Genomic DNA, 26821 nt, shown 5'->3' on the forward strand with positions numbered 1-26821 from the left:
TCACTTTTGCTTGAATAAAGTTCCAACGTACACTGTTTAATATTGACTATAGTTTACTCTTTATTGTTGGCTTTATTTTATGTTTTATGTAATAGTTTCACGTTTAAAAACCCAATAGAAAAGTATTGCATTCTCTGTTTCGTTGTATTTTGGTGTGTATATCTTATGTTGTTTCAAACCACAAAATTCCTCATTCTCATCGGTCTCCCTCTGTGTCTACACTATGTATTCATTACTTTATGGTTTGTCTCAAGGGACTGAAAAGCACTGTCTAGTGTTCCTTCCTGACGTTTTGCCCTCCATGGCATACAGCGCAGTCCTTTACCTCTCAATGATGAGAGAGCAGCCTGGTGAATGAGCGCCACCACACTGCATCGTAGCACTCCAATCTATTTCCATCTCTCTGTGGTCTGGCTGCTGCTGAGGCTGACCCACAGCCTTTCTAATTTGGTGATGAGCTGTAAAGTGACCTGCGTGCCCCCACGACCGGGCGGCTGGAGCGAGAGTGGAATTCCAGGGATTTCCTTACCAGGCAGCCTCTTGGGTTGGAAGGACGATACTGTATACACACACCCCAATCCTGTCACAGACCCCCACCCATCTCCTCCTCCTCCTCCTCGGACCCATGGGGAGACCAAGGCTCTAGCTCTCAAGTGCACCCTGGCATTGTCCCGTACACCCTCCCTGGCCCTGGGTAAAATGAGATGCCAGGAATAATTGATGAGGACGTAGGCCATGGTATCTGTCCAGGCACGGCAGCAGACACTTTCTCCCACCTCCTGCTGAGGGGTTACCGTACTGCCACCTCCATTTGCACTAATTGGTTTAAACTCACTGCTGCTCTACGCCTTTCCTTGTATGTCATTAAGTCTTTATGTATTTCATCGGGCTCATTAGGGAATTAGATACACTCTAAAACCAAAACATTGTATGTCTCATATCGTATAATTTGAGTACAGTATGTCTAGAAGATGAGAATGTAATTTAAGAGGTTTCACATGTACATTAATAAGCATTTGCTGCACCCCGGTAATGCACCAAATACTATGACTGGGGTGACTAAGGCTACTTAGGCTGAAATATTATCATTTAGGCCCAAATAAATTAACTTTTAGGTATTTTCCCTCCCTGCTTTTTAAAAATAACTTAGTGCTCTCCTTAATCTATGTGGCTTTTTTGTTTCTTGGACAAATAGATTTAGGTTTCTAACCTACCTACATGCCATGCACCTTCCGCCCGTACTCCTTATTGTTTCATTTCAGAGTGCCGGGGGACTGGCTGACTCTAATCCATGGCTGCAGAAGAGGTTTAAAACACTCTGGTTTCATCTAATCTTCCAGCTCAGACCTAGCCGAGCTTGAAACCCGCTTTCTCCATGATAGGAATGGACAAATAAAGGTCTCTCCCAGCACTGCCATGAAAGGGGCCAGTGTGCTCTGTGGATTAGGGCCCTGTGTTTTCTCTGTCTCTCTTTCTCCATTAGACTGAAAGGATGAAAAAAGAGAGAGACTGTCCTGTTTGTGCAGTATTGTATGGCTTTGCAAGTTATCGCTCAGTTCTGATGGTTTTGTAGCTACTAAGACTTTATAGAAGCCCATTATAGAAGTAGTAGGAATTTAAAAAAGAGAATATACTATATCTGAGAGATTTTCAAAGTTTAGTGAGTTCTTCTCTTTTGTTTCTTTTCTATTTAAAAGAAAATGGGCATTTTAACTCACAATCTAACAACAGCCATCATAATCAGATTTTAATACATTATATCAGAGTGCTACGCTGCTCTTTATTTATCCAACATACACCTACCTATTTATTTTTTTATCTATTCAATATATTCATAATATTTTTTTATAGGCTACATATATCTTTGCAAATACCGGTAGACACATCATAATAGAAATATCCTGATGCACATATCCTGTAATTTGAAAGTAGTAAACACACGTACAGGCAGGCAGTCATAGCAGTGGAGATACCAGAGGAAAACTACAGGCTGAGCAGAGAGTGTGAGAGAGTTGACTCTTCTATACAGGCACTTTCATGGGCAGCTCATCTGCTGTAAATAGAGGTCCTTCATGTGCGGCGCATGTTTTGTTTCCCCTCCTTGCAAAGCTGGCTGACAACTGTCAAACACCGGTGTCTCACTGAAATGGTATTTTGTAAAGTTTTGTTAGCTTCGTTTTTACTGTAGTGACACTACTTTAAGCAGCGATAATGCCTGTCATGTAATAACGAAGTATATGGGATGTGTGCAGCTGTTTTTGTAGGCAGTTGCTAGCTTGTTGCTAACTCTTGTAAATAACAGTATGTGACAGCCTAAGTGTTTATATGTATATAAGTTGTAGTCTTACTTTTTCTCGTTTTTAGCCCAACAGCTCAGTTAATGCTTTAGTTTCCGAATAGGTAACTAATGAAGACCGCTGTGAGTGTAACTCAGCCGGTTGAGTCGCATGGAGACACGCGCGTACCAAACTCCATTCAAAATTGCTGCGATTTAACGACAAGCTTTCTTGCTCATTCACAATTCTCAGCAACGCTTCTCGTTTATACTCTTGTCCCGATTTGATCCGTTTGAAGCCCCGTTTCATGTTTGCTGTCAGCAATGTACATACAATTGATCTTATCATAACTTTATGACTCTTACTTAGTCTACTTAAGAGTAAAAGCTATACAGAAACAGATAATGGAAGTAACGTTATTATATAATTAACAGACAGTAAAGTATGAACAAAACAAGAGCTGTGAAACAATACCAGTTACATAACAGTGTGCTATCATGGAAGTTGAGCTGGTGGAACAGGTCTATTTGTTGGCTCTCACAATTACCAAAGATGCATTTGTCTGCCAATTACCAAAGCAACAGCAAAAGCTCATGAAATGTCTTGGAAGGTGGAACTAGCTGTGAGGCAACTTAATTTTGGAAGAATGAGTTGTGTGGGACAATTTAGAGCAGATACAAAATATATTTAATGGCTTTCTTAATATTAGATGAAGCTTTAAAAAAAAACACTATTTTCTTTTGAATTTCTGCACTAACTTTTAATGAAGAAGGCTGGCACGTGTTTGCCACGGTTGTGTGTCAAGTGTATTTTTAAGCTGATCTAATTACAAATTAGTGGCAGACCAATTAATCAATCGGCTGATACCTGCAGTCAGAAGGCCTATATAACTTATTATCCTAAATGACAGCAGATCTAATCTAACACTAAATACTGGCTAGTGTTAAATATATATATTCTGATACTGTAGAGAATAATGCAGCTGAATGACGTCACTTCTGACAAACTGTACCCCTCTCTCCAAATACCAGTCACGTTCCCAACGTATGTTTCTGTTTAATTCATTAATAAAGCTTCCATCTAAAACAGCACATTACAGACGACGATAACGTCTATATTAGATTGTACTCTGCATGGTATAATTGAATTATACATGACTTTTCTTTGTTTTGATATCGGCATTATAAATTGGCCATTGGCCGCCCTGCTCTCTAAATATCGGCATCGGCCATTTGAAAAACCCATTTCGGTTTATTAGCCCTAGTAAACCGATAAATAAAGTTAATTATTGTGATATATTTTTCCTCAATAACAATATAACAAATGTTCAATAAATGTTGGATTTAATTTATTAGAATGAATTAGCACTTATTTTTCCTATTGAGAGATTTCTTTTTTTGAGGACAATGGACTGAAAAAAGATCTTACTGAATTTACTCATGCATATTTATTGATTTTCTAACTGTTTAATGTTCTACCTCAGCTTCAGTATCCACTGTTTGGCACATGTTTGTCATGTTCTGACCATAAAGAATAGTTTAAAACAACAATTAACCATCTGGTTCTCAACTGTCACTCAGGAGCAAAAATCTGCCTTTAAACTTGAAAGTAATAATGATCTGACATTTATAGTGAAAACTATCGATATCGAATGATGTGAATTTTTTTATTGTGATAAAATGTTTGGCCATATCGCCCGGCCCTGGGGTTGACCACTAGTCCAAATGCAGATCTTTCCTATTATCTATTATGATCATTTATATTATGTTAGCTATTATATTAAATTAGCTAATTTAAAGGTTTGGGCAGATTTGATAGAGGTATACACTGTATGAGAGAGCTTTTTAGTTGTGAAATTGATCACGGGGCTCCCCATCTCACAGTATCTCCCATAGTAATGCACAAGTGCACAACTTAAGAGTTGTGCTAGATTTTGATTTGTTCACTTTGCCCCTTTATAGGAGCTTTTTTAATTTGGTAGGAGAGTTCAGGCTGAACTCTGGAAGCTGTTTGAACAAGTACAAATAGTTAGTACTCAAACTTTTCATCGTTCATTACTTAGTGTTCATGCAGTCACTCATCACACCACTGAAGATGACTGACAGTTACCTCACAAGGGGATGTGCTGTTTGACGAAGTGTAACATCTTGTTGTTTTCTGTGCTTATTATCCCCTGTTGTACGGTGTCTTATTGGGATTATGGCACCATAAACATTTTGTTATCATATCTTTGCTGTATGGACAGCAGAAATCCCTGTAGATCCGAAGCCCATCACACCCATAACGTGTGGAGATGTATGATGACACTTGAGCTGTCGACTCTCTTGTGTCCGTTTATCCTCTAGTGTGCAGGTAAATGACCTCATGGAGGAAATGGGTGATAATGCAAACAGATAAGGCTCCTGGTACCTGTTGACCACAGTCAGCACCTCCTAAAACAGGACCCTCTGACACAGTGCTCAATCAGTGCCTGCCTCAATGACACCCACAAGGCATTTAGCTCTTATCTGCAATGGCCCCTGCTTAGCATTCACGCCATTCACGTGAACAATGCCACCTCTTCCCACTCATTGGATCTGTGACTGACAGTGGGTGTTGGTGCACTTGTGTCTGACTTCAGCCTCTATCTGACACTGGGCTGTTTATCCAGTCCAGATAACCCCCACCAAGACACAATAAAGGGCGTGTGTCTTCCTTGCCACTTCCCATGTTGTTTGTCTAACTGGACTTTTATAATAGACCTCGCTCTCAATTTGGCACATTGGTTTCCTCCCCAGAAGGATCTGTATTAGTTGGGGGTGGGTCAGCGCAGGAGAGCTGACTAATAGTCCAAGAGCCAGCTCACCACCCACTGACCAGCCTGTGAGGTGGAAGTGCCCCCTTGGCGAGACGGGGAAAAGCAGGAAAACAGCAGATAAAGCTATTGCCTGTGATAAACAGCAGAATGACATAGCTGAGGTATGAAGTAGCAGCAATGTACGGATTTGGGATCTTTTTTTGACAAAGTTGGCAAAGATCTTACAGAGAAAAGAAAGGAGAATAAATGGTATGAAATGTTATGAAGGTGGCTTTTCATTGGAAGGCCTATCTAGAATGCAGCTTTTGAGTTATGTGTAATCTACTTTCAGTTTTCATCATGCAGCTCAGATCTCATATTTGACGAGGCCGATATCAGACGGGGATCTTGGGATCCCATGCCTCCATAATGGCTCCTGTGAAGCTGGGGCATTATAAAGCTTCTATAATAAACCTCTGTGATCAGTATTTCCCTCCCTCGCTCCCTCCCTGCTCCTATTTATGAATGGCAGAATTTGACAAGGGGGCAGCTCAGGCGGGTAGCTGCCGATCACATGATACCAGCACTAAAGAGCCAAGCGAGGAATGCGGACAGGACTCCCCCCTCACCTCTACTCAAAAAAAACTTTGATGCCCCATATCATACCGAATACCCTCTCTGTCCCCTCCCTCCTCAAGCACTCATATGTGCAGTGATGCTGAGGAGGGGAACGGGTGCTGCAGTCGGCGGGGGCGGGGGCGGGGGGGGCACAGATAGTGGCTGCGTTTGATCTGAAGGTCGCCAGCCCCTTGCTGGTGGTGAGAGATGCTTGGCGGACGAGGCTGGCTCTTATTTAATAACATGAAGGGGAAGCGGACCTTTCTCTCATAATTAGGCCTAATTACCCAGTAGGTGTGGACAGACGGCCCAAGAAGAGACAAACTGCCTTTATCCACGGACTTAGAGTCAGATTACTCCAGAGCTGTCTTATCTGTTACAGGGCCAGCAGGAGCCTCAATCCTCCTCTCCTACCTCTTCTCACTGGCTCCCACATCCAGCTCAGGTATATTAATCAGTCAGTCTGATTTATTATACCCTGTCCACAACACACAAGTTTCATTAGGCCGAGCTTGTTACCCCGATCTGTAATTTCTGAGATTTTTCCTGTGGACATTTTTAATAAGAAAGTTCACTGACCTATTGGGCATGTGTTATCTATTGCTCAATCGCTTTATGAAAGCTTCTTAGGTTCATTAAAACTGCTTGGTGCAGAGAATCTTTGACCATAAGATCACATCTGCCCCCAGCTACATATTGCCACTCCTCCATCAAGGCATCTTAACATTGACTATAAGATGTTTTTTGGTGTCAAACATACAAGCTTGACGAGTGACCGGCTTGATTGTTTGCTCGGCTGCCTCTCTCTGTTGGCAAGGAACAATTTGAGCGTCCTTGCAAACAGATTTGATTGACACCCTGCCACCGTCTTTGTTTGTTTACAGTGTCCCTCTCTCCCTTCCTGAGCTGCCTGCATGTTTGTATTTGGGTTTGTGGGTGACTCACTTGCAGCCACCACAACAGACCTATTGTTGAGGTGAATTCAGCCACTGGAAATGCTGACGCCTGGAAAACAGGAGGGGGAAAGTGCCCATTATAGTCATCTTTTGGAAATAAGTTTGGTTTTGCAGTCCCCGAGTGACAGCTCCATCACTGTCCCCAGCTGTTATCTGTGATTGGCAGTGAGCTGTGATTGCCAGTGGAAAGTCTTACAGCCCCACGGTCTTGAGACAATGAAAACGTCCAGTTTCAGACTGCTTTGTTCGTGACTCACCGCGGCATGCAGGCCTACTGCAGGACGACGATAAGGGATGTTTAATCCACCTGTTATCAGGGTGAGCCTCACCCTTTGACACACAGGCACAGGACTCTGGCACTGGAATGCATCCTTACGCACCCACTTTCAGGAGAAACGGCTTTACTGATAGACCCTTACAAAAACACTGTTGACAGTTTTTGGCATTTTCTTCATACCACACAAAAACAAGTTTGTGCAGTTGTTGACCAAGCCGTTTTCTGTTGCTTTGGTTCAGAGATATGAGTGATACCTGATAGTCAATATCTTGTGCGAGCAGCAATATGCTTTCGACCATTCCAAATAAAAACCAAATAATTATTTCTGTCATGTTACATTTTCAAGTTAGTCTTTTCTATACTGAGCATTGAAGCAAATGCTCCATTTTGCAGGCATGCAATGTGTCTTCCTATAGTGGTAAATGGATAGTAAAGCTGATGGGTTGACTGTTTCCTTGTGAGTTCATCAGACTGCAGTGTTGTGTCCTTAAGTAGGCAGGCTGGTCAGGGGTCCCTGTCTTTCCGCTTCACAGATTCACATGGACAATTTAACCACTAACCTCCTGAAATGAGTTGCTCCTGAATGCCTCAGGCTCCAGTTTCAGCATCTACTGATTGAGCGGAGCAAGGGTTATGATAAGTAAAAGTGGAGGAGAGGGTGAGCTCATTAACTTGGATGACCTCAAACATATAGTTACCCATTTTGTGCTAGAATAGTTTAACATTTTGGGAAACACTTGCTAGTTTTCTTGCTTGCTAGATGATAGCACTCTTATATCTGAGAGCTTGAGTCAGGAGACAGCTTAGCTTAGCATAAAGACTGAAAACGGGGAAACCAGATGGAAGCTCAATAATAAACACATTATGACTAGTTTTTTCAATCTATACGAGCCAGCTTGAGTTTATTCTTGTGTGCTACTTTAGTTCTAAAACTTCTAGGATTGTGAGAGAGGCTAATTTTGTTCCTTTTCTAAAAGTCATATTTAGGTTTGTTTTCGGGTAGTTGGTGTTCGTGAACATGTTATTGCAGATAACCAGGTAGAAAAATTATGTGGTGAGGGAGGAATTTACTTAACAGCCTTGGGGGTGGCAGCCAGTAAAACCTGCAAGCTCTTTTATTTAAATTACTAGGTTAATTGTTCATTTATATTTGAGTGAGTGGTTGTTTCTGAAGTCATTGTTTGTCCATTGAGTTCCATAACGCTGAGAAGAAGGGATGCGTCCTGCTGAATTCACAGTGTGGGGGGTTTAAAAATGGTCCAATTTAAATACACTGAATATTGGCATAAGTGGGTTCGAGCCACCTGTGAATGTAAACATGACGAGCACTTTAGAAAATAGTTGGATAGCTGCGTCTTAGCTACTGAAGCCGTTCGATGCAATTTAACGTTGACGCATCATTTCCTTGCAGCATACCTGCGGTCGGTTGGGTTTCCTCGACTGCCCGGCCTACAAACGACATAAAAGCCTGAGCTGTTACCTCTGCCTCTGGGACAACGGCTGTTGATCACATGAGGAGTGAGAAGCCTGAATCGCCGTCTGTTTACTGTAATTAAGCTGTCAGGGGTTGTGATTTATGACGTATTGAGTAAGAAAGGTGTTATCATGTAGACTAGAAGGAGGAAGACAGAGAGCCACGGGGTTTGTAGCTACTAACAATAGAGAAAGTACAGACAGTGCATTAAACGTAACTGTCTGCTGTTTGGGAGAGAAAGGCTTCAAGGCAAAATGGAGCTACTTTCTGTCTTTGCTCAGTGTTTGTGCAAAAACAAAATGAGATGACTAGGTTTCTGATGACTTTGGAGTTCAGGCCTACACTTAACTTTCATCTTATTGTATTCTTTCAAAAGAGTCCAATTAACCTGATTGTAATGGAACATTTTTCTTTTCTGCTGAAACAGCACAGTGTCGTTTTTTTTGGCTCCAACTGCGTCTTTTCCAGTTCTTCAGATCAGTCACAGAAATAACTGCTAGTTACTTGGCTCTCTTTTCTTTTAGTCTGTTTCAGCTAGGCATTACATGGGTTTGTGGCCTTCTTGCGTCCATACATTGATTGCATGATCCAGGGATGTCTCGTCCTGCTCCGACCCCAATCTACACCCTGAGGGGGGCTGGTGGGTCCCTCAACACCCTCCACTTTAGCTGCCATGGAGGGGACACTCCCCTCCTGTTTTCTGGGTGAGTCTTTTATCTCATTCATATTTTGACTCTTCATCATCCTCAAACAGTGAAGATATTTTTTGTTTATCTTTTCCTCTTTTTGTAATGATTATGTTGAGACACACAGACAGGATTAGTAGATACCAAGTCAGCCAATCAGGATTCGTTTTAGTTTTTAAAACAGGTAGACTTTGGAGGTGTAAGACCGGCTGTTAAAGCACCATGCAACAAAAGCTTTAGTGTTGTTTCAGTGTTGGTTAGTACGACAAGAGAAAATCTTGGCATAGGAAAGAGCAGAGCCATGTGGAATGATATGTTATATATACAGTATGAGCAATTTAAAAAGCCTTTATAAAGCCCCCTCTTGGGTTTTGCAGGTCAGAGAAGGGTGCGATCCATATCTGGAACCTGAACACCAGGAGGGCTCAGAAGATCATAGAAGGTCATTCTGGTAGCTCGATCCTCTGGGTCAACACACTGCAGGCGACCGATACCCTGATCAGGTGAGGAAGACAGTTTGTTTTAATATTTTTTATAACACGTCTTCTATTACATTCTGGTGGAGCGTTTGGGAAAGTAAAATATTATTTTTTGACCACAGAATTTAGGGTTTTCTTATTAACTGAGCTTTTCAATGACATTAACCTGTGGGGATAAAATGATTTAATAGTAAGCATGTGTTTTGAAATATGCAAATAACTGCAGCTTTTGTCTTGTTTTGTTCTTTTTGTTGATGACGCAGTCAGGGACGGGACATGCGGGTCTGTCTCTGGGATCTGAGTGAAGGTCGTAGTGAGGTGGTGGACTCTGTGTGGACAGACAGCGTGGGATTCTGTCAGTGCTCCTTGCTGGAGACGGGCCCTGGGACGTTTCTGCTGGCCTTTGCTGGACAACAGACAGAAGAGGTTAGTGTGCAGGCGTCTGTGTGCTTTAGCCCATTTATAAATTTGCGAACAATCCGTTATGTACCCTGCCTCTGACCCAGTGCATGCTGGGATGTGCTCTAGGTTACAGGGAATGTCACTTTGTAAGCTAAACACGCACCAAAGCTGCAAAATTTTAGTATTTTATTTCAGATTTTGGCTTGGGATAATATATAAAAATAATGACAGTATGTATTTGTGGTCATTTGTTAAATTGTATCAAAAAGTTCACATGCATACTTTTGCCTAAATGCTGCAGTGTCAAGTTAAAGACTTTACTCAGACAGCCAGTATAAAACTGAAAGTTCTACAATAATATGTATAAGTGGCTCAATTTTCATGCTTTTATAATTAGTTAGCCTTTAAACATTTAAGAAGGGGGTTTTATTTTAATTTTAAAGGAAGATGGGAAATAAAGTGTGCACTGTCAGTGTTGTTCTATGTTTAGCAGGAGGAAACATCCATGTATTGGCAGGTGGGATGGTTAATTAGTTAAACAGTCTGACTTTTGTATAAAACATGCCAACCTGTTTGAACCTGACCAGACTTGCTGTTGCCAGTTTGCTGGATTGACTTTAAGCGTTCACACATATTTGAGGCTTTTAGTACTGTTTAGTAGGTTAGTGGAAAATTGGAAGACCCACAGCACAAGTCGTTCTCTTGCATCAAAACCCAATCACTTTTTCCTATTACCACTCTGTGATTGTTTGCGTGTCTTCTGAGTCATTAAAATGAAATGGCTGGAATTCAGGTGGAGGTGGTAATATTTTTAGCAGATTGTCAATGAATGTGTCGTAAGTCATCGTGACATGTTAGCGTGCAGTTTGCAGCCTGGAACTGTCAAGCATGAATCTAAACTGCATCATCACCAAACCAGCATTCAGGGTTAATCATCATGCACATTGCAAAGATCGGAACCTAATACCAGCCGCCAGCTGAATGTCGGTTCATTTTGGCTTTTTCTTGTAACATGCCATTCAGTAAATGAAATTGCTGTTTTGGCTGATGAAATAGTCAAAGTAGCTGTTCACATTTTTAAATCTTTGACTGGTGGGTTAAAAGGAGAATTCCCAGGACTGAAGAGATTGAGCACTGGAATGAAATCGCAGTTCTGTCTGCACAGAGTGTCTCGAATTTAATGCTCAACACCCAACACAAGCCTGTAGGGTTTTGTGTGGAGTGAGGCGGGATGGCGGAGAGGGCAGCCAGCGATCCAGCCATCTTTTATTGCCTCCAGATTCATGTTACTTGCTCCGCTGTGGAGGAGCCACACTTGAAAGAGACAGAGCAGTCACCTGATCCAGCCAAACGTGCCTCTGCTAACCCCAGTCCAGCAGGCCAGGCATCAGGGCGCCTGTGACTCCCAGCACCTCAATAATGCCATTGTCCCAACAGACACCGACAGACAGAAACACCCATAGAAAGTAGACCAAAACAGGCCACAGCCGATTTTGTCATTTGGTCTCCCCACCCCATTCCACAGACATAACTAGCCAAGACAAATGCTTATCATGTATCCGCTTATAAAACACCCACATACATGAATTCCCACACGAACACAATACACCACATAAAATGCACAATGGCGAGATTTAGTGCCATAGGCAGTATTCAGGTAGGTCAATATTTAGGTATGTTACAAAGAGAACAGAATTACATTTTCCTGTTAGCTATTTAAGATGGTTTTACTGTTTACTGCTGACAATGACGTTCTTGCCAGCAGATTGCTGCCATGGCAGAAACCGTAATTAATAGTGTGGGTCTTTTATTTATGGGCAGTGTGATGCCACACAGGAACAGTGATCACCTGAGGCACAGAGAAGTCCTCACAGGTCTTTGTCAGGCAAGCAGAGGTAAACATGCAGGACAGATGTGGCCTAGCGCTAAAATACAGATCACTCCCTTAAAGGGCTGTTTAATGTGAGGCCTAATGAGGATGAATATGTGGATCATCAGTGCGGAGGAAGTCGAAGAAATTAGTTTTGGTAGTGATATGTGTGTGTGTGTGTGTGTGTGTGTGTGTGTGTGTGTGTGTGTGTACACACATACAAAGGCAGACACTTTATCAATGGCTTCATTAAGCTGTGTATTTTATCAGAATCAGTGCCAATGTGTGCAGGAAAACACCATTCATGTCACGGGGTCGGGCTTTAGCAGGATTTATTATAGACAGTGAGGCGGCTGCTCTGCACTGATGGATGGTACTGTACTGCTGGTCAGAGGCACTCTGATCTGCGGAGGTCCTGAACCACAATGACAGATTCAGGTTGCTGCTTTGTTATTCGAATTCTGAAGACAAACAAATCATGACTTGGCAGAGAGCATGTAGACGTATCTATGTCCAATGGCAATTTGTGTGTGTAACTGTAACTGGGTATCAATAATGCAAACAACATTAGAGCAAAAGTAATGAAAATAGATTAATTAAAACAAAATACATTACATATTTGCTATATTCCTAAAAAAAAAAAAAAAGTTAAGAGCTGAGGGTTTTAAGTAGCGGCCTTAGACGCTGAGAAGGCAAAGAAATGATCACAGTTGAGGTTAACCTAAAAAACGAAACGGCCAGAGAGTTACCTAAGTTACCTAAATTGAATCTGGGCAAAGCATTTTAACACATTGACAACATTTTTTAGTACGACAGGGATCGCAATGTTGGTCTGTCTCTTAGTCTGTCCACCACTTTCTATAACAGCTGTTTCTGAGAGGACGAAACCTACTGACTTGGGTGAAACTTTTCCTTTAGCGCCACCATGATTCATATTTGTGGTTTTAAGAAACATTTCTTTACAACTATCGGCTGATTGTCATTCATTTGGTACAGATGTTCACGCGTCCCTCAGGATCAATTGTAATAACTTTAGTGATCCCTTACAGTTTCATTTGGCGCCTTCGTCAGGTCGAAATTTACACTTTTGCAATACTTTTGGTTTATGACGTAATATCCAGCCAAAATTATTTCCAAAACCCAAAAAAAACCAACAAAAAAAGGTTCAAAATCAATCAGTTGTTTTAATTCTATGCATTCTGGTGCCTACATTAGCATGCACGCTCACACTACTAAACTAAGATGGCAAACACAATAAACATCAAACCTTATTATCGTTAGCATTGTACTGTGAGCACTTTAGCATGCTGATGTTAGCATTTAGCTCAAAGCTGTGTCACTGTGTACAGACTCACAAAGCCGCTAGCGTGGTTGTAGAAGGTGGAGGTGAACAGGTCAGCTATCTGTAATGAGTTTCAAGCCCTTAATTGTCATGTGTTTTCTGCAGATCAAGATTATTGAGCTACCCAGTAAGACCCCAGTCTGCACGCTGGTACCAGACGCTAAGCTGGGGATGGTCATGTGTATCCAACTGTGGCAGGTAAGTGTAATTTTAACAGAAATGGTTGCATTTCTTTTACCCTAACCCCCCAAAAAGGGTTCAAGTGTCCTCTACTGTATAACTGCGTCTGAAGTTCCACGAGTTCACCTTGGCAGCCATTATTTAAAGCAGGAGAACTTCTATCTTCTCTCTCCTCCTTGTTTTAAATGGTACTGTTTTTTTCAAAACTTACCTGTTTTATTTAGATTGGCCAGCAGCCCATAACAAAACGCAGTAATAGAAAAGTCAACACAAATGCACATGAGAGACGTGGCACATGATATACAGCCCAACAACTCGTCGTGGGCCATGTTTCCAAGCGTTTCTTCTCAGCTGGCAACGAGTCCCAACACTGTAATTAGAGCGTTTGGAAGGGCCGGGGGTTCACAGCCATATATCAGCCTGCAGCTGTACATCCAATCTGATCCGAACAAAAAGTTTGCTTTCTGTTTTGTAAATGCTGTCGAAAGTTAAGAGACCCTGTAATTATTGTCATGGTTAATTATTAACTCTTTGGGTTTAGGGCTTTGGGGGACAGAGTGGGATTCATGCAAGACTGAGGATGGTTTGAATACATTTTATGGGCTGTACAGGCCACAGAAATCAAAACACGGCTTATTATTTAAAGCCAGCTTGAGGCGTGTTGCTGGCTCGAGTGCATTCAGTTCTGTTTTCCTGTAATACTAATTACAGCTAGTTTAATTTAAGTTAACTACAAAAGACATATAGGTGACAGTATTTGTGAAATTATTAAAGAGACATGTGTGATAAGTAAAGTCTCACAGTGCATGCTGACATTGTATTTTTGTTTTTCTTTCTCTCCCTTTGATTTCATTGTTACACCAACCTTTCATCATCTGATTTATGAACCAATGCTGGTTCAGCGTTGAGTGCCAGGAAACATAATGATCAATTATATCATTATAAATTATATAATATCATTGTAATACAGTACAGGCAGCTGTCTGACTTCAAAGCCGAAGGGCCCAGGTGATTCTAAATCATTTCAGCCTGATTCCTGTCAAGGCCGAGGCATGTTCATCTGTTACACTGACAGTGCACTGGGAAAAGACAGAAAACCCAGTGTGTTTTTGAGTGTGTGTGAAATCTCTTTTATACACACACACACGGGCATATTGTAAACTCTATGCACACATTCTGTCAGTCATAAGAAAAAAAAATGATCATCATGTCTTTCACCTCAAATGCTCATATGCTACCCACTGTCTCCTTTACCTCACACAGCAGGAGGCAACAGCTGACACCGTCACCCTCTCTCTCCACTCTGTCTCTCTCTATCACACGCACGCCATGAAAAAGTCCACTGACAATTATCTCCCCTCTCTGTCTTCCCTCTCACCCGTCCCTCCCTCTTTTCTCCCCACCGTTGAGATGAGAAATGATTATCCTTCATTATTTCCAAGACAGACTCACCAACAGATTTATTGTCGGCCTTTAAGCCCCTCTCTGCTGGAGTGTATGGAAAAGATTAAACGCGGTGTTAAACTGCACTTTCTTCTCAATTCAGCTTCCCTTCAGCGATGTCCCACCCAGCTCTTAGTTCATATGCTGGGGTATGTCTAAAAAGGTGACAGAGCTTTACTATCTGATGTCTCTGAATCTGACAATGAACTGAAGACTACAGCAGACGTGGAGGAAGAAAGTGCCTCCACATGTGGGTTTGACGTGTGCGGGGATGTAGGGCCTGGCCAAGGGGACAGTATTGATGTATGATGTGCAAGGCTTTTAATGTGAACAGAGGCTGGCGGGGGAAAGGAAATGTTCCTATACAGATATCCATCACTCTCAGCTCATCACCTTGCTGCCTCGTGGCCATGACATCATGGCGGACCGGAGGAAACTATTGGTTCCTTATGTTGAAGCAGTGCCTGCCTGAGGCCTGTGGCGGCCACATCAGCAAACAAGCTGTTGGTCTCTGGGTTCTTCCTGATTTTGGAAGGACTTACCACAGAAGGAAATGACACAGAAGGGTTTGCTGAATATACAATAAGTTCAGGATGTCACCCACGTATTTCTGGCTAATTCAGGTCGTCAGCCACATATTTATATGAGCCAGAATTATCCTAAACTCCTAATATTCTGCCTTTGCTCCTGGTCAGATAAAAAAAAGGAAACATAAAAGAGTATCATAAATACACAAAATAGCACAGCACACATCCACCAATAAGTAATGCCAAAGTACAATACACGGCAGTTGTCTGCAATCTATACAAGATGATAATGATTAAAAAGATGGACACTACCAGCAGGCACTTGTGGAGGCCTTTATTTATACTGATTAGTTTCTGTTTTGCTTTACTACTTTTTTTTTTTTGTTAACAGGCTATATACAATATAAGCATTTTAATTTTGGAATCTGTGCTGTAAATGAATAAAGGCCATTGTAACAGTATTAGAGTGCTTATAGTAAGAGTTGGTGACTTTCTTCCATAAAAATGGAAAAAACCCTAACCTAAAACATGATAAGTGACTTTTTCCTTTCTCCAATGCCAGAAGATGTACACAAACTGGTTCATTTCAAAACGGTGATCTAATCTGCCCACAGGCCCGATATGGATAATCCTTCCCTAGTGACACATTTCACAATGATGACTTTTTAATAATGATTTAATCAAATTTTAGTTTGATTACTTGTACATATCTCTTGTAATGTTGAGACAAATGCTTGTAATGATCACATTCTCTCATAGATGTGTGTTGGTGCATACTGGACCAGAGTGGAAATCTAGTCAACATGTTGCAGTAAATTATAGTGCAGCTGAATTCAAGGACTTGTAATGAGTGTAGAAGCATACAGGGCATATGGAAAGTCTGTTGATTCATTGACTCAAAAATCATGAAAGTGAGAAAGAGGAAAAACATGGTTTAAGAAATGGCAAGTAATGGAGTGACTTAGTAACATTTTTAATAATTCAATTAATCCTTTAAGTCCTTTTTAACCTCAGCTTTTTTAACTAGTTCCATGTTTTCAGTTGTAAGCATCTGCTGCTTTTCTTTGTCTTATGTGACATTACATTCGATATCTTTGAGTTTTGGACTGTTTGGACTGTGGACAGCAATTTGACGATATCATTTTGGGCATTTTTACACATTTTATAGACCAAGCGATTAATGGATTATTCAAGAGGTAATTGGCAAATTAAATCGCCAATGAAAATAATACTTAGTTTCATGGAGTTCAGCGGTGCATGGAATTGAAGTCTGCTTGTGCAGTGAATTTGTTTTGAGTTGGAAACTTGGAGGAACTACAGCTGATTTAGTTCTGATGGTTCAGGAATTATAGTTATGTTGTCTCTATTTGTTCGAGCTTGTTTTTAGTGTCTTCCAAAGGGTCTTTACATTACGTTTGTATTTTTTTGTTGCCTCAGCAGCAGGGGGATTTTAAACCTCTCCAACAAATGCGATTGTTTTATAAGAAGGAAGAAAAGTAACGAGAACTTAGAGGCCACGTTGATGACCTAGCTGGACCATTGTGGTCTGAACCAACTGCCTGAGCGACCAAAAGACTGGAGACAAGCTTGAAATAGTTGCATTGTTAATAATGAAAATGCTGTTTACGTGATGAAATTACAGAATGACATTGCTTGCAATTGTTCAAAATGCATTTTAACACGTTATGTACTCAGATACCGACCTGTCAGATGCTTGTTATCAGGTTGAACCCCAACTAGTAGCCATTGTAGAAAAGAGCCAGGTTCACGGCTCCATCCTGCCTCTTCAACCAGCTCCCATTCATCTGTCTTTCCAGCTGTTCTGTGGTGATGAATCTCCTCTCAGAGCCCCAGCCCCACTCCAGCAGAGAGCCCTCTTGTAGAAAGGCCCGTGGAGGATATAATGAATTAGGTGTCTACCCAGGGTTCCCCGACCTCCGACCCATGACATCATCAATCAAGAAGGTCCTCCACTTAAGTGAAACGGTGGGCCCCAAGCCTGGAACGCTTAGCCCAGGCCCTGCCGGCAAGCAGGGGGCCACTGATTTTCACTTGTTTTTATTTGTTTTCATAATCCCTTAGTGTTAGTCCTCGCTGATGTGTTTGGAAGGAATACACGACTCTGTCTATAATTTGTTTTAAAGCTAGAAGAAGAGAAATATAGAGCGTTAAGTGAGAAGAGGACTTGAAGATAGATGAAGAAATGGCAGACATGGCCCCCTCGCACATATGGAAAACATTTCTTTCCCTCCTTGCTTCTGCAGGGCACAGTGCTCTTGCTGCTGGGGGCCTGATGGTATTTTAAAGCAAAGGCACGAGTCGAGACTAAGTGTATATCTGTGCTGTGTGTTCATAGGTATTCTTCTTTTCCACAGGCCCGTGTGAAGTCTTTTAAGCTTGGAAAAGTTTGGATAACAGTCCAGGCATATGTGTGAATGTGATAGGGAGGATTTTTGTCCATCCCACCTTCTCTTCTCTCGATCCTTCAGTCCTTCCTTTCTTTCCTCCAGCAGTGCAAAGATATATGAAGCCCCCAGTTTTTATCAGTTCCCCTTTATGTTCTCCTTCACAGAACCAGACAGCCTCTGCGCCTTTTTGATCAAACACACTCATTTAGAAGGAGCTAGCTAGCACTGAGAGGTTATCTGTGACTCCCAACAGTGGGGAGGCACCGCTTTATCATTCGTTTTAAATGTTATGCTGCTTACTTTTCTCTTCTTTTATGCATATTACTGCATGTTGTGCTTGGTACAGTTTGCTTGGTACATGTATATTTAACAGAGGTGGTGTAGTTTAGGTTTTGCATTGGATGCCTGTTGGTACACCTGGTTTCATTTCATTTCACGGGGTTTGAAAGATTTACTCTTATGGTTTCACCAGTTGTAAACATTGCAGCTGGATATGTAATGTCCCGGGGTGAAATGGGCATGAAGTAATTATAGTGTGTTTTTTTGTTTGAGTTTAATTTTTAAAGTTGCCCCTTGAGCTCTGAGAATTTTCGACGTTGCATTTTTCTGACATTTTAGAGACCAAATGATGCAACAATTTCTAGATTATTAAAATACACTACTGGTCAAAGGTTTTAGAAACCCCCCATTTTTCTAGTTTTTACTGAAATACAAGTAGTTCAAGTCCAGTTAAAACTACTTATATTTCACTACAAACTAGAAAAATGGGGGTGTTGTAAAACTTTTGAGTGCTGTACATTAGTTATGTTTTTAATTTTACAGCCCTAATGTTGTGCCTCAGTAATTGTGGATTATAGTAAAGGTCCTGAAGGAGAGAGAGAAGGTTTGTAAAAATAATAGAAAAGTAGCACATTAAAGAAAATTGGGTGACGGTGACCAGGGTTCAATTCCCCACTGTGACATATCCACCAATGTGTCCCTGAGCAAGACACTGTTGCTCCAGAAGTGTGCGACCTTTGACACACATAGCAATTGTAAGCCGCTTTGGATAAAAGCGTCAGCTAAATAAGTAAATGTAAAATTGGTGTGAAAATCTAAATCAAAACTGCTGTAGCTTTGCAGAGAGTCACTATTCTATCCTTGCCGGCAGCAAGGCCTGTGGCTCAGTAATATAGATGAGGAGCAAAGTGAGGAGTGATGTAATGGAGCTCTGGAAAGAGAGAGCAGCAGGCTGACGAATGGAGCCCACAGCGTCTTTCCGAGTGTCAGCGGGAGCTTCCAGGATGATAACCTCCTGCTCCACTCAGCTTCCAGCACCACGCAGCGGTTTCTGTGGTTTTTTACCTCACAGCTCTCATCTCACATCATACCTCACGTTACTCTTTGTGCTCTCTCTTCCCATCTCGCTGTCCCTCCTCCTTTCTCTTATCATTCTCCCTCACTTCCAGCCAGACTCGGGTCCCGGACCTCTCCTGGTGGCTGGATACGAGGACGGTTCCCTGTTGCTCTGGGATGTAACGCAGAGGTCCCAGCTGAGCCAAGCCAAAGCCCACCCTGAGCCTGTAATGTGTCTGACCTTTGACACCAAGCGTCTGAGGGGCATATCAGGCTCTTCTGAGAAGAAACTCTCCTCCTGGGTGCTGGACAGACAGAACAACCTGCAGGTCAGCAGAGAACAGAGGACAGTGGTGTTGTCTAGTCCAGAGGTCCCCAAACGTTTTTTTGTCTGATGAACCCCCACAGTCCTGTAAGATGAACTAATGTACGCCTTCACCCATCATGTTCCAAATGTCAAGTATTTTTAAACAGTTTCTTTTATTTAACTATGACAGTTATCCATACACAGTAAAATGTGGCAAAAGCTGGGTGAGCAGTACTATTAAAGCCCAGTATTAAGTGTATATTATTATTATTATTATTATTATATTTCTTCCATACAATTGGACATTTAAACCATTTATCCATTACTTTTTTTTAGATAAATATTTCTTGTCGCTAAAAGCTGCTGTTGTGCTACAATTTTCTCAGTCACAACATGTAGTGACTCAGTGTGTGCATATATGTTTTTAATCAAATCACAATACCTATATTTTTCAAATTACTGGTAGTTATTTTGGTTGTTATGTCAAACTACGACTTGCCAGCTGCAGAAGTACCTTCTGGAGTCCAAGTACCCAGTAATCATTATAATGTTCACGTTCTTACTGAGGTGTCCCTCGTTAAGTTCCTGGACCCCCAAACTGCTCACTAATTGTTTCACAAGAGAGCCAGCTAAATGCCACGGAATCTTAAAAAAAGGTAATGGTGGAGATGGGAAGAGACGAGTGTTGCCTTTCTCCAGGCTCTCTTGGAAAACATCAGGGGCCAAAGAGGAAGAGGCTCAGCGGGGCTCCAGGGGCCATAAATCAGCTGCTGGTTACACAGCATTGGCAGGGCCAGGGGCCAAGGGCCGGGCTGGATCTGTCACTCCAGATTTAACCCACCCACCCACACACTGACATATAGTCACACATTACATTTTAAAAACACATCAGGAAATGCAATTGTATTTGTAAGTGTATAGTAACAACTAGGAAAAATCCTTTACTTATCTCATTTAGCAGTTCAGCAACTAATACAATGTTGTTCTTTACCGGGATACTAATGCATACTTACCTTGAAAATACAGGACATACAGATTCTCACACACAAATACATAAAACTAAACCACACACTAAAGTCCATACTAGAGCATCTTATGTCACACCAAAATAGATCACATCAGCCTTGTACCATGATTCATTTTACATAACAGCCATCGCTCCAGAGACTTAACGCCTCATTTGAAGCTATATTTTCTCTTGATTTCATGAACAAAAGGCAATGTTCCCATTTAGCGGCCAACCCTTATGAATCAGAGCAGAAAGGAACCTGAAGCTGATATAGTACACTCCTGCACAGTGAAGGGGTATTATTCTTTCCAAGGCTTTTTTTTTTTTTTTTTTTTTTACAAATGAATGCTTGAATTAGAAATATTTGCAAAGCACATTTTTTTTCCTCCCTCTGAAAATGCGTCTAGAAAAACACCACGAAGGATTTGATTCAATATACCAAAAACAGGAGGAGAGTGGTTATTTGGTTTATTTTGCTCAAGCAACAAAATATTGATTCAGCATGTAATCCAGGATGAGGATGACAGGAAAAAAGCACAAGGAGAAGGAAAAGATCCAACAGGGGCTTTTAAATTATCCTGAAGTGCAGCTCAGTGTGACGTCCAGACAGCTATCCTCAGTTCTTCCCACAAAAGTATTTTTGTGTGGCAGCAGTGAGGGGGCGGGGGGACCTGCCTGGTGGTGGACCCGGGACCCCGTCCTGACGGATGACCCGTGAGAGGTAATAAAAATATCAAAACCTCGGAGGCCCCTTAACCAAACAAAAAACACATCTGCAGTAAAGGGAACAGTAGTTCACAGTGGGAGGGTGCAATAAAGGCTGAGGAGGCTATAAGTGCCACAGCATCCCACTTCCCACAAATTACCCCTGCGATACACCCCAGTGTAGCGGAGCTGGCTGGGAAGGCAGATAGATGCTTTTTGTGAACTGTAGGGGAAACTGAATGTGACACAACGCAGTGCAGTTATGATTTAGTGAAGCTGAAGGGCTGTGAAGTGAGCTTATCAAGCCCAGATAAAGACAGATAGCCTCAGGAATGGAGGTTAATATATTACACATGGCTCCCAGAGGCCTTTATCTGCTGTTTGACCTGGCTGGCCTGATATCTTCTCATAGTAATGAGGCATCATCTTCAGCCCCTTTTTCCCCTTTCCTTCTAGCGTGCATTTTTGTGAATGTGTCAGGGTGAGACTATGAGGGCGTGGGCGTTGGGGTTTACAAGCTGTTAAGCCAGATGGACGTATATTTAGGCGGCCACTAAAATGTATTGACAAGTGCAGTGACGGGCTCCTCCAGGACAAAGACAAAGACAGAGGTCGCGGACAGGAAAAGGGAAAGCAGGTATAGACTGAGGAAGCTTAGCAGTGTAAATCAAGCATGGCTGACAGCAAGCTGAGACTGATGACAGTTTTGTACAGGTAAAACCCCTGACCCTCATCCTCACTACAATGTGAAGATATACCTAAGGTCTCCAACCAGTAGTCACCTGCATCTCAGTATTCTTGTACCCGTCAGCCAGTCGTGATTATGGGTCAGGTCATTTCAGGTCCAACTTCCGTCTGCTTTACATACACCATTCTGGACTGATGCATGTATGAACTGCTGTCATAAAAATTATGGAGCCCCCCCCTCTTTTTAGTAGATTGGTCTGCTCATCTGTTTGACACATCCATCTCCTGTCAGCCGGAGCCAAGCTCTGACAGGCAAGGTGACAAAAGGCTGTAATCTCCCCGCTGCTGAGTGTGATTCAGGGACAGGGTGTGTCAGAAATACCTTGCGAAAAGCCTCCCACCCGCTCGGCTCGAGTGAGTGAGCGATGATGGGACGTTTCAGTAGATGAGCGTGAACGCCAAGATCCGTGCCAAGACTGAGGGAAAGACAGGGAGAAAAGTGGAGGGAGGCTTGAGTGAGACCTGCCAAGTGGACGCTCCTTTTGAAGTCTCCTCTGTCGGCGAAATGCTACAAAAGAGGATCCCGAAGTGTGGGTTTGTGTTGGATCTGTCGTAGGGCACAAAAGCGGTAGTGGGCCCAGCTGCTGAGCAGAGCTAGTAGCCTCCTGACAGCTGAGAAAGCTGGCGTTTAGACAGCAGTCTTGCTGTGTGTGTGTGTGTATCTGCATGCTGCAACACAGGCCAGTAAGGAGTGTTCAAAGAAAAAAAATGTTGAAGCCCAAAGACAAATTCTGTCTGATAAGGTTGTAAGGAAGCAAGCGACTACAGCGATCCAACACTCCCCGGTTATAGCTAATGGATTTCATTACATATTGAGACCTGGTTAATGGCAGCAAATTAAGTATTTATTCAGCAGTTGTGAGGCTTTACGGCAATAACAGTGCTGCTGCTGGAGAACATGGAAATAAAACGACAGCACAATTTCCTTTTGTAGAACAAATAGTTATTTTAATCTGGAGACAAAACATTTTCATGGGCTGCAACTAATAGTCATTTTTATTATCCTTTAATCTATCAGTTTCTCCGTCGATTAGTCATTTACTATATAAAATCATTGTATTTGTCAAAGATGATCCATTTACTTCTGATGTATGAAGACTAAGCAAATATTTGACATTCATGTGTTGCTGTTTCTGTGATTAATAGATGAATTAGTTCAAATGTAAGAAAGTAGTGATAGGTAGGTAATGCTCTTCAGATGTTTATCTTTTTTTTTTTTTTTACAATAAACAATTAAAAACCTGAAGATAAAACTGAATTAAAGCAGCAGAACAAGCCCATGTTGGGAATTTTTATTTGATGAATGAGTTAAAACGATTCAAAATAGTCGATGATTACTTTTGTGTCGATCAATTAATCCGGCAATCGTTTCAGCACTAATACGCTCAACCGCCACGGCCACGTGAAATCACAGAGTAAACACGGATCACGGGCAGCTCGGGAACCAGCATAGTTGCACAAGAGCACCATTACTTTAAAATTATAGCACCGGGCACCGATTTTCTTTGTGCTTTCTCAGACTGTAGAAAGTAAAAACAATTAGCCAGCCTGCCCTGTTGAATGACCATTACTGCATCATTAGCCATTTACTGCTTACAACTGACCCTCTAATGAAACAAATGCCATTTCCTGACACAAACTATGGGAAGCAAAACAAACAAAAACAGACACTTAAACCCATCATTATCAGGCCTCTAATGCAAACCAGATGGAGAGAGGAAGGGGCATACCGACTTCTTGAGGTAATAACAAAGCTCCAAACAATCTTTCACCCCCCGGGTTTCTTTGTATCAGCGTATCTGGCTTGTTTGGTCTAACCAGCCACACTCTGTTTCACACTAGTGGTGCCAGCGATGATGGTTTGATTAACAAAAAAATAAAAAGACAATCCCATCACTGCCTGCTCTGACCTTAGCTTTCTTGCTCTGTTTTGATCAATGACATTCCTCCTGCTCCCTCTCTCCCTTGCATTCCACTTTATCCACTTGGGCTATGAGTACCTGGCTTATATCTTCCACATGCAGCTTGTGGATGGTTCCTGCCCGGAACAGGAGCATGCAGATAAATTCCCCCAAAGTCTCCTCCCATTCAAGGCCATTAGTCTCCCTAGACACAACTTATGAAGTCAATTTTTACGCTGTCCAGTTTGATTTCAGCTCCCATGTCCAGATGTTTGTATCCCATCTACAGGTCCAGCAGAGATCCCTAGTCTGCAGGAAGAGCACGTTCGCTCCCCAGGAATGCCCACCGCAGCAGGCCCTTTAGAAAGTGATCTTAGCCGCCATTCATTATAATATGTCAGAATGTTGCCCCTTTTAGAGAGATTGATACAGTCATTGGGACACTGTAGATCACAGGGAGAGGGAGCTGTGGCTAATCTTTAGCAGGCAGACGTTACAGCCGTGTATTTATCGGGTCTCTTCTCCCGCTGACCAGACCTTTCAGTGTGAATGTAATTCATCAGAGGCGCTTAAAGCAACAAGGCCTCTGCAAACAAGCATTTCAGCGAGATGCTCTCTCTCTCTTTCTTGCAAACTGTGACAAAGGTAACTCAAATCGTGCTTCCAGAATAGGCCTCCATTACTCCAAACCAAATAGGGGGACGCAGAGAGATTTGCGTGCAGCCCTCGTGCCATAATGTTTTATGGCCGATGATTGAGTCCCAGGAGTCTACGGCCAGGTTCAACAGACGTCCAGCCTCACACTTGGACCTCAGTCATCAGATCAGCTGATAGTCTCTCTGTAGTCTCCCTGTACGTATTTGTGTTGGCCTTAGTTTCTTAGCTGGCAGAGATTAATCGACTCACTGATCTAATTAGTTTGTCTGATTATTTGTGTCTCATTGTTTGCATGAACAATAGGTTCATTTGGTTTGAGATTTTTATTCTTGATACATGGTTCTAACCTGCTTTTACCACCTGCTAAGATTTCTTCCTCTTTGTGATTTTACAGCTCCAGGACTGTGTGATGCTGGTCAACCCTGGGGTTTCCCAGCTGTGCATCAGGGGGGACAGTAAGCTTCTGGCGTCAGCGGGCTGGGACCATCGGGTGCGGGTTTTTGGGTGGAAGAAGCTGCGGCCACTGGCGGTGCTTCAGTACCACACTGACATGGTGCTGAGCGTGGCCTTCTCTGACCACCAAGACTCTAGACAAAGACTGTTGGCTGCTGGATCCAAGGACCAGCGGGTCAGCTTGTGGTCAATATACAACGAGGGAGCTGACACCGGCTGAGCCTCTGAGCTTTGGAAGGACTTTTAATATTACTGCTAATATTAACCTCATCTGGACTGATGTTGGTGCAACCAAACTGGTGTCAGTGGCCAACAATTCAGAAATAGTCTAGAGCAATGGTTTTATATTTGAACATCTGGACTGTGTATATTATGTTTAGCTTTACTAGTGTCTTGATATTTAGGTCCTGCAGTGATCTCACCACCTAGTGCCAAATGATATTGACGGGTGGATGAATTAGCAATGGCTAATTCAAAGTTGTCATGAATCAAATTCATCTGGTTTCCACCTTCTGACCACAGGGCTCACCTCAGCTCTGAGCCCTGAGGACAGACGGAGAGTATAAAAATAGGGGAAATATATTTGTGTGACGCTTGCCTTTGCTAAAATAGTAGCGTCCACATGGAACCTGATCTTGAATATAGTGGATCTAAAAACCTGGTGTATACATGCTAAGGTAAAAAAAAAAAAAATAATAAAAAAAAAAATATATATATATATATATAGCGAGTGGTTACTTTTGTCCATATTTGTCCAAAATGAGTTCAACTTCATCTCACACAATGTCTGTTTCAGCACTGAATCCTGCTAGATTATTCCCAAAAATAGACACTCGTCTGCCGCTCAGCATATTCTCACTTGAGTAAGGACTGGTGTTTGAAATCAATCTTAACTGATTTCAAACTAAAATTACATTAGTGACTTCATGAATAGCCAAGGTTTATTGACTCATGATACTATTCTTTCCTTACAGATAGGGTAGTTAATGTATTTCACAAGCATTTTTTGTTATATTTGTTGAAGTCCTCTTAACATCCCAACAGCAATCAATAAATCAAAAAAAAAAAATCCCTTGCCATCACTGTACATGAAACTAGAAATGTCTCTTTAGTTAGTTAGTTTAGTTTCTTCAACATTGCCTACCAAAGCTTTAACAGATCCAAAATGCCATTTCAGCATTGTCTAATCTTAACATATGAAATATAAAATATATAATAAATAAATAAAATATAATATAATAAATATTTGAAACATAACTGCAAAGCCTTGTTAACTCTGGGTTTGGTACTAATATGGATGTGTTTTTTTTACACAGCGTGTCTGCCATAGTGTAAATTGTCTTTAGTAAGGTTGCACTTAATGCATCTACATGCTAGACCGGCTGAGAGTAGCATTTCCTGCCCTCCAGTATAACAGCTGTTAGAAGCTGTAGCATCAACCGCATGCGAAGAAGATCACCCTGATTACCCTTATTTTCATGATAAAGTATTCCTACTGTGTATACAAATAAATATACACCTGGGTATATATCTGGCACAGTCTAACCTACGATGTAGGGCCAGTTAAAATGTCTGATATATTTCAAATAGTTAAGTAGGCACGGAAGAAGGCAGGCCACCTTTTGCTAAAGCCCTTTTGTGATGTGATTGTGTTGACTTATCTGATAGGAGATTTGCTCCAGTGGATTTGAATTTGAGGTATACGACGCACCTGAGCAGCTATGTAATCCCGTGTTGTTATTCTAGCAGGCTTCGGCTTAACACACCGGCCCTCCAGCCTGACCCGAGCTGTATTTGTCAAACAAGGTTAATCACAGCGGGGACATAAAGAACAGAGATGTTGGTTTAGAGGAAGTGCTGATCTGTAGATGCGCTCCCTGGTCAGTATTAACTGTTCAAGAGCTGATTTTATTTTTTAAAGTATGACCTTTTTTGTAAATAAAAAAGGCTTAGGAAAAAAAATGAAGAAATCTACATTAACCTAACCATCGGG

At 41.9% G+C, this 26821-nt stretch overlaps 1 protein-coding gene across 2 annotated transcripts; it reads left to right on the plus strand.

Annotated features, from left to right (window-relative positions):
• Positions 1–2045: 2045 nt before the first annotated feature.
• Positions 2046–25541, plus strand: gnb1l (guanine nucleotide binding protein (G protein), beta polypeptide 1-like). Of its 2 annotated transcripts, none has more exons than XM_046035791.1 (7): positions 2046–2149; positions 8902–9081; positions 9441–9566; positions 9806–9968; positions 13262–13354; positions 19163–19378; positions 24770–25540. In XM_046035791.1, the coding sequence occupies exons 2-7, from the start codon at positions 8972–8974 to the stop codon at positions 25046–25048; spliced, it is 987 nt and encodes a 328-aa protein (XP_045891747.1). In that variant the 5' UTR covers positions 2046–2149; positions 8902–8971; the 3' UTR covers positions 25049–25540. The 2 variants fall into 2 exon arrangements, with proteins under 2 accessions (XP_045891747.1, XP_045891745.1); XM_046035789.1 differs by lacking the exon at positions 2046–2149 and adding an exon at positions 8331–8451 and having other exon boundaries at positions 24770–25541.
• The last annotated feature ends 1280 nt before the right edge of the window (positions 25542–26821 follow it).

This window comes from Micropterus dolomieu, linkage group LG21 (genome assembly GCF_021292245.1).
Source record: "Micropterus dolomieu isolate WLL.071019.BEF.003 ecotype Adirondacks linkage group LG21, ASM2129224v1, whole genome shotgun sequence".
Lineage (NCBI taxonomy): Eukaryota > Metazoa > Chordata > Actinopteri > Centrarchiformes > Centrarchidae > Micropterus > Micropterus dolomieu.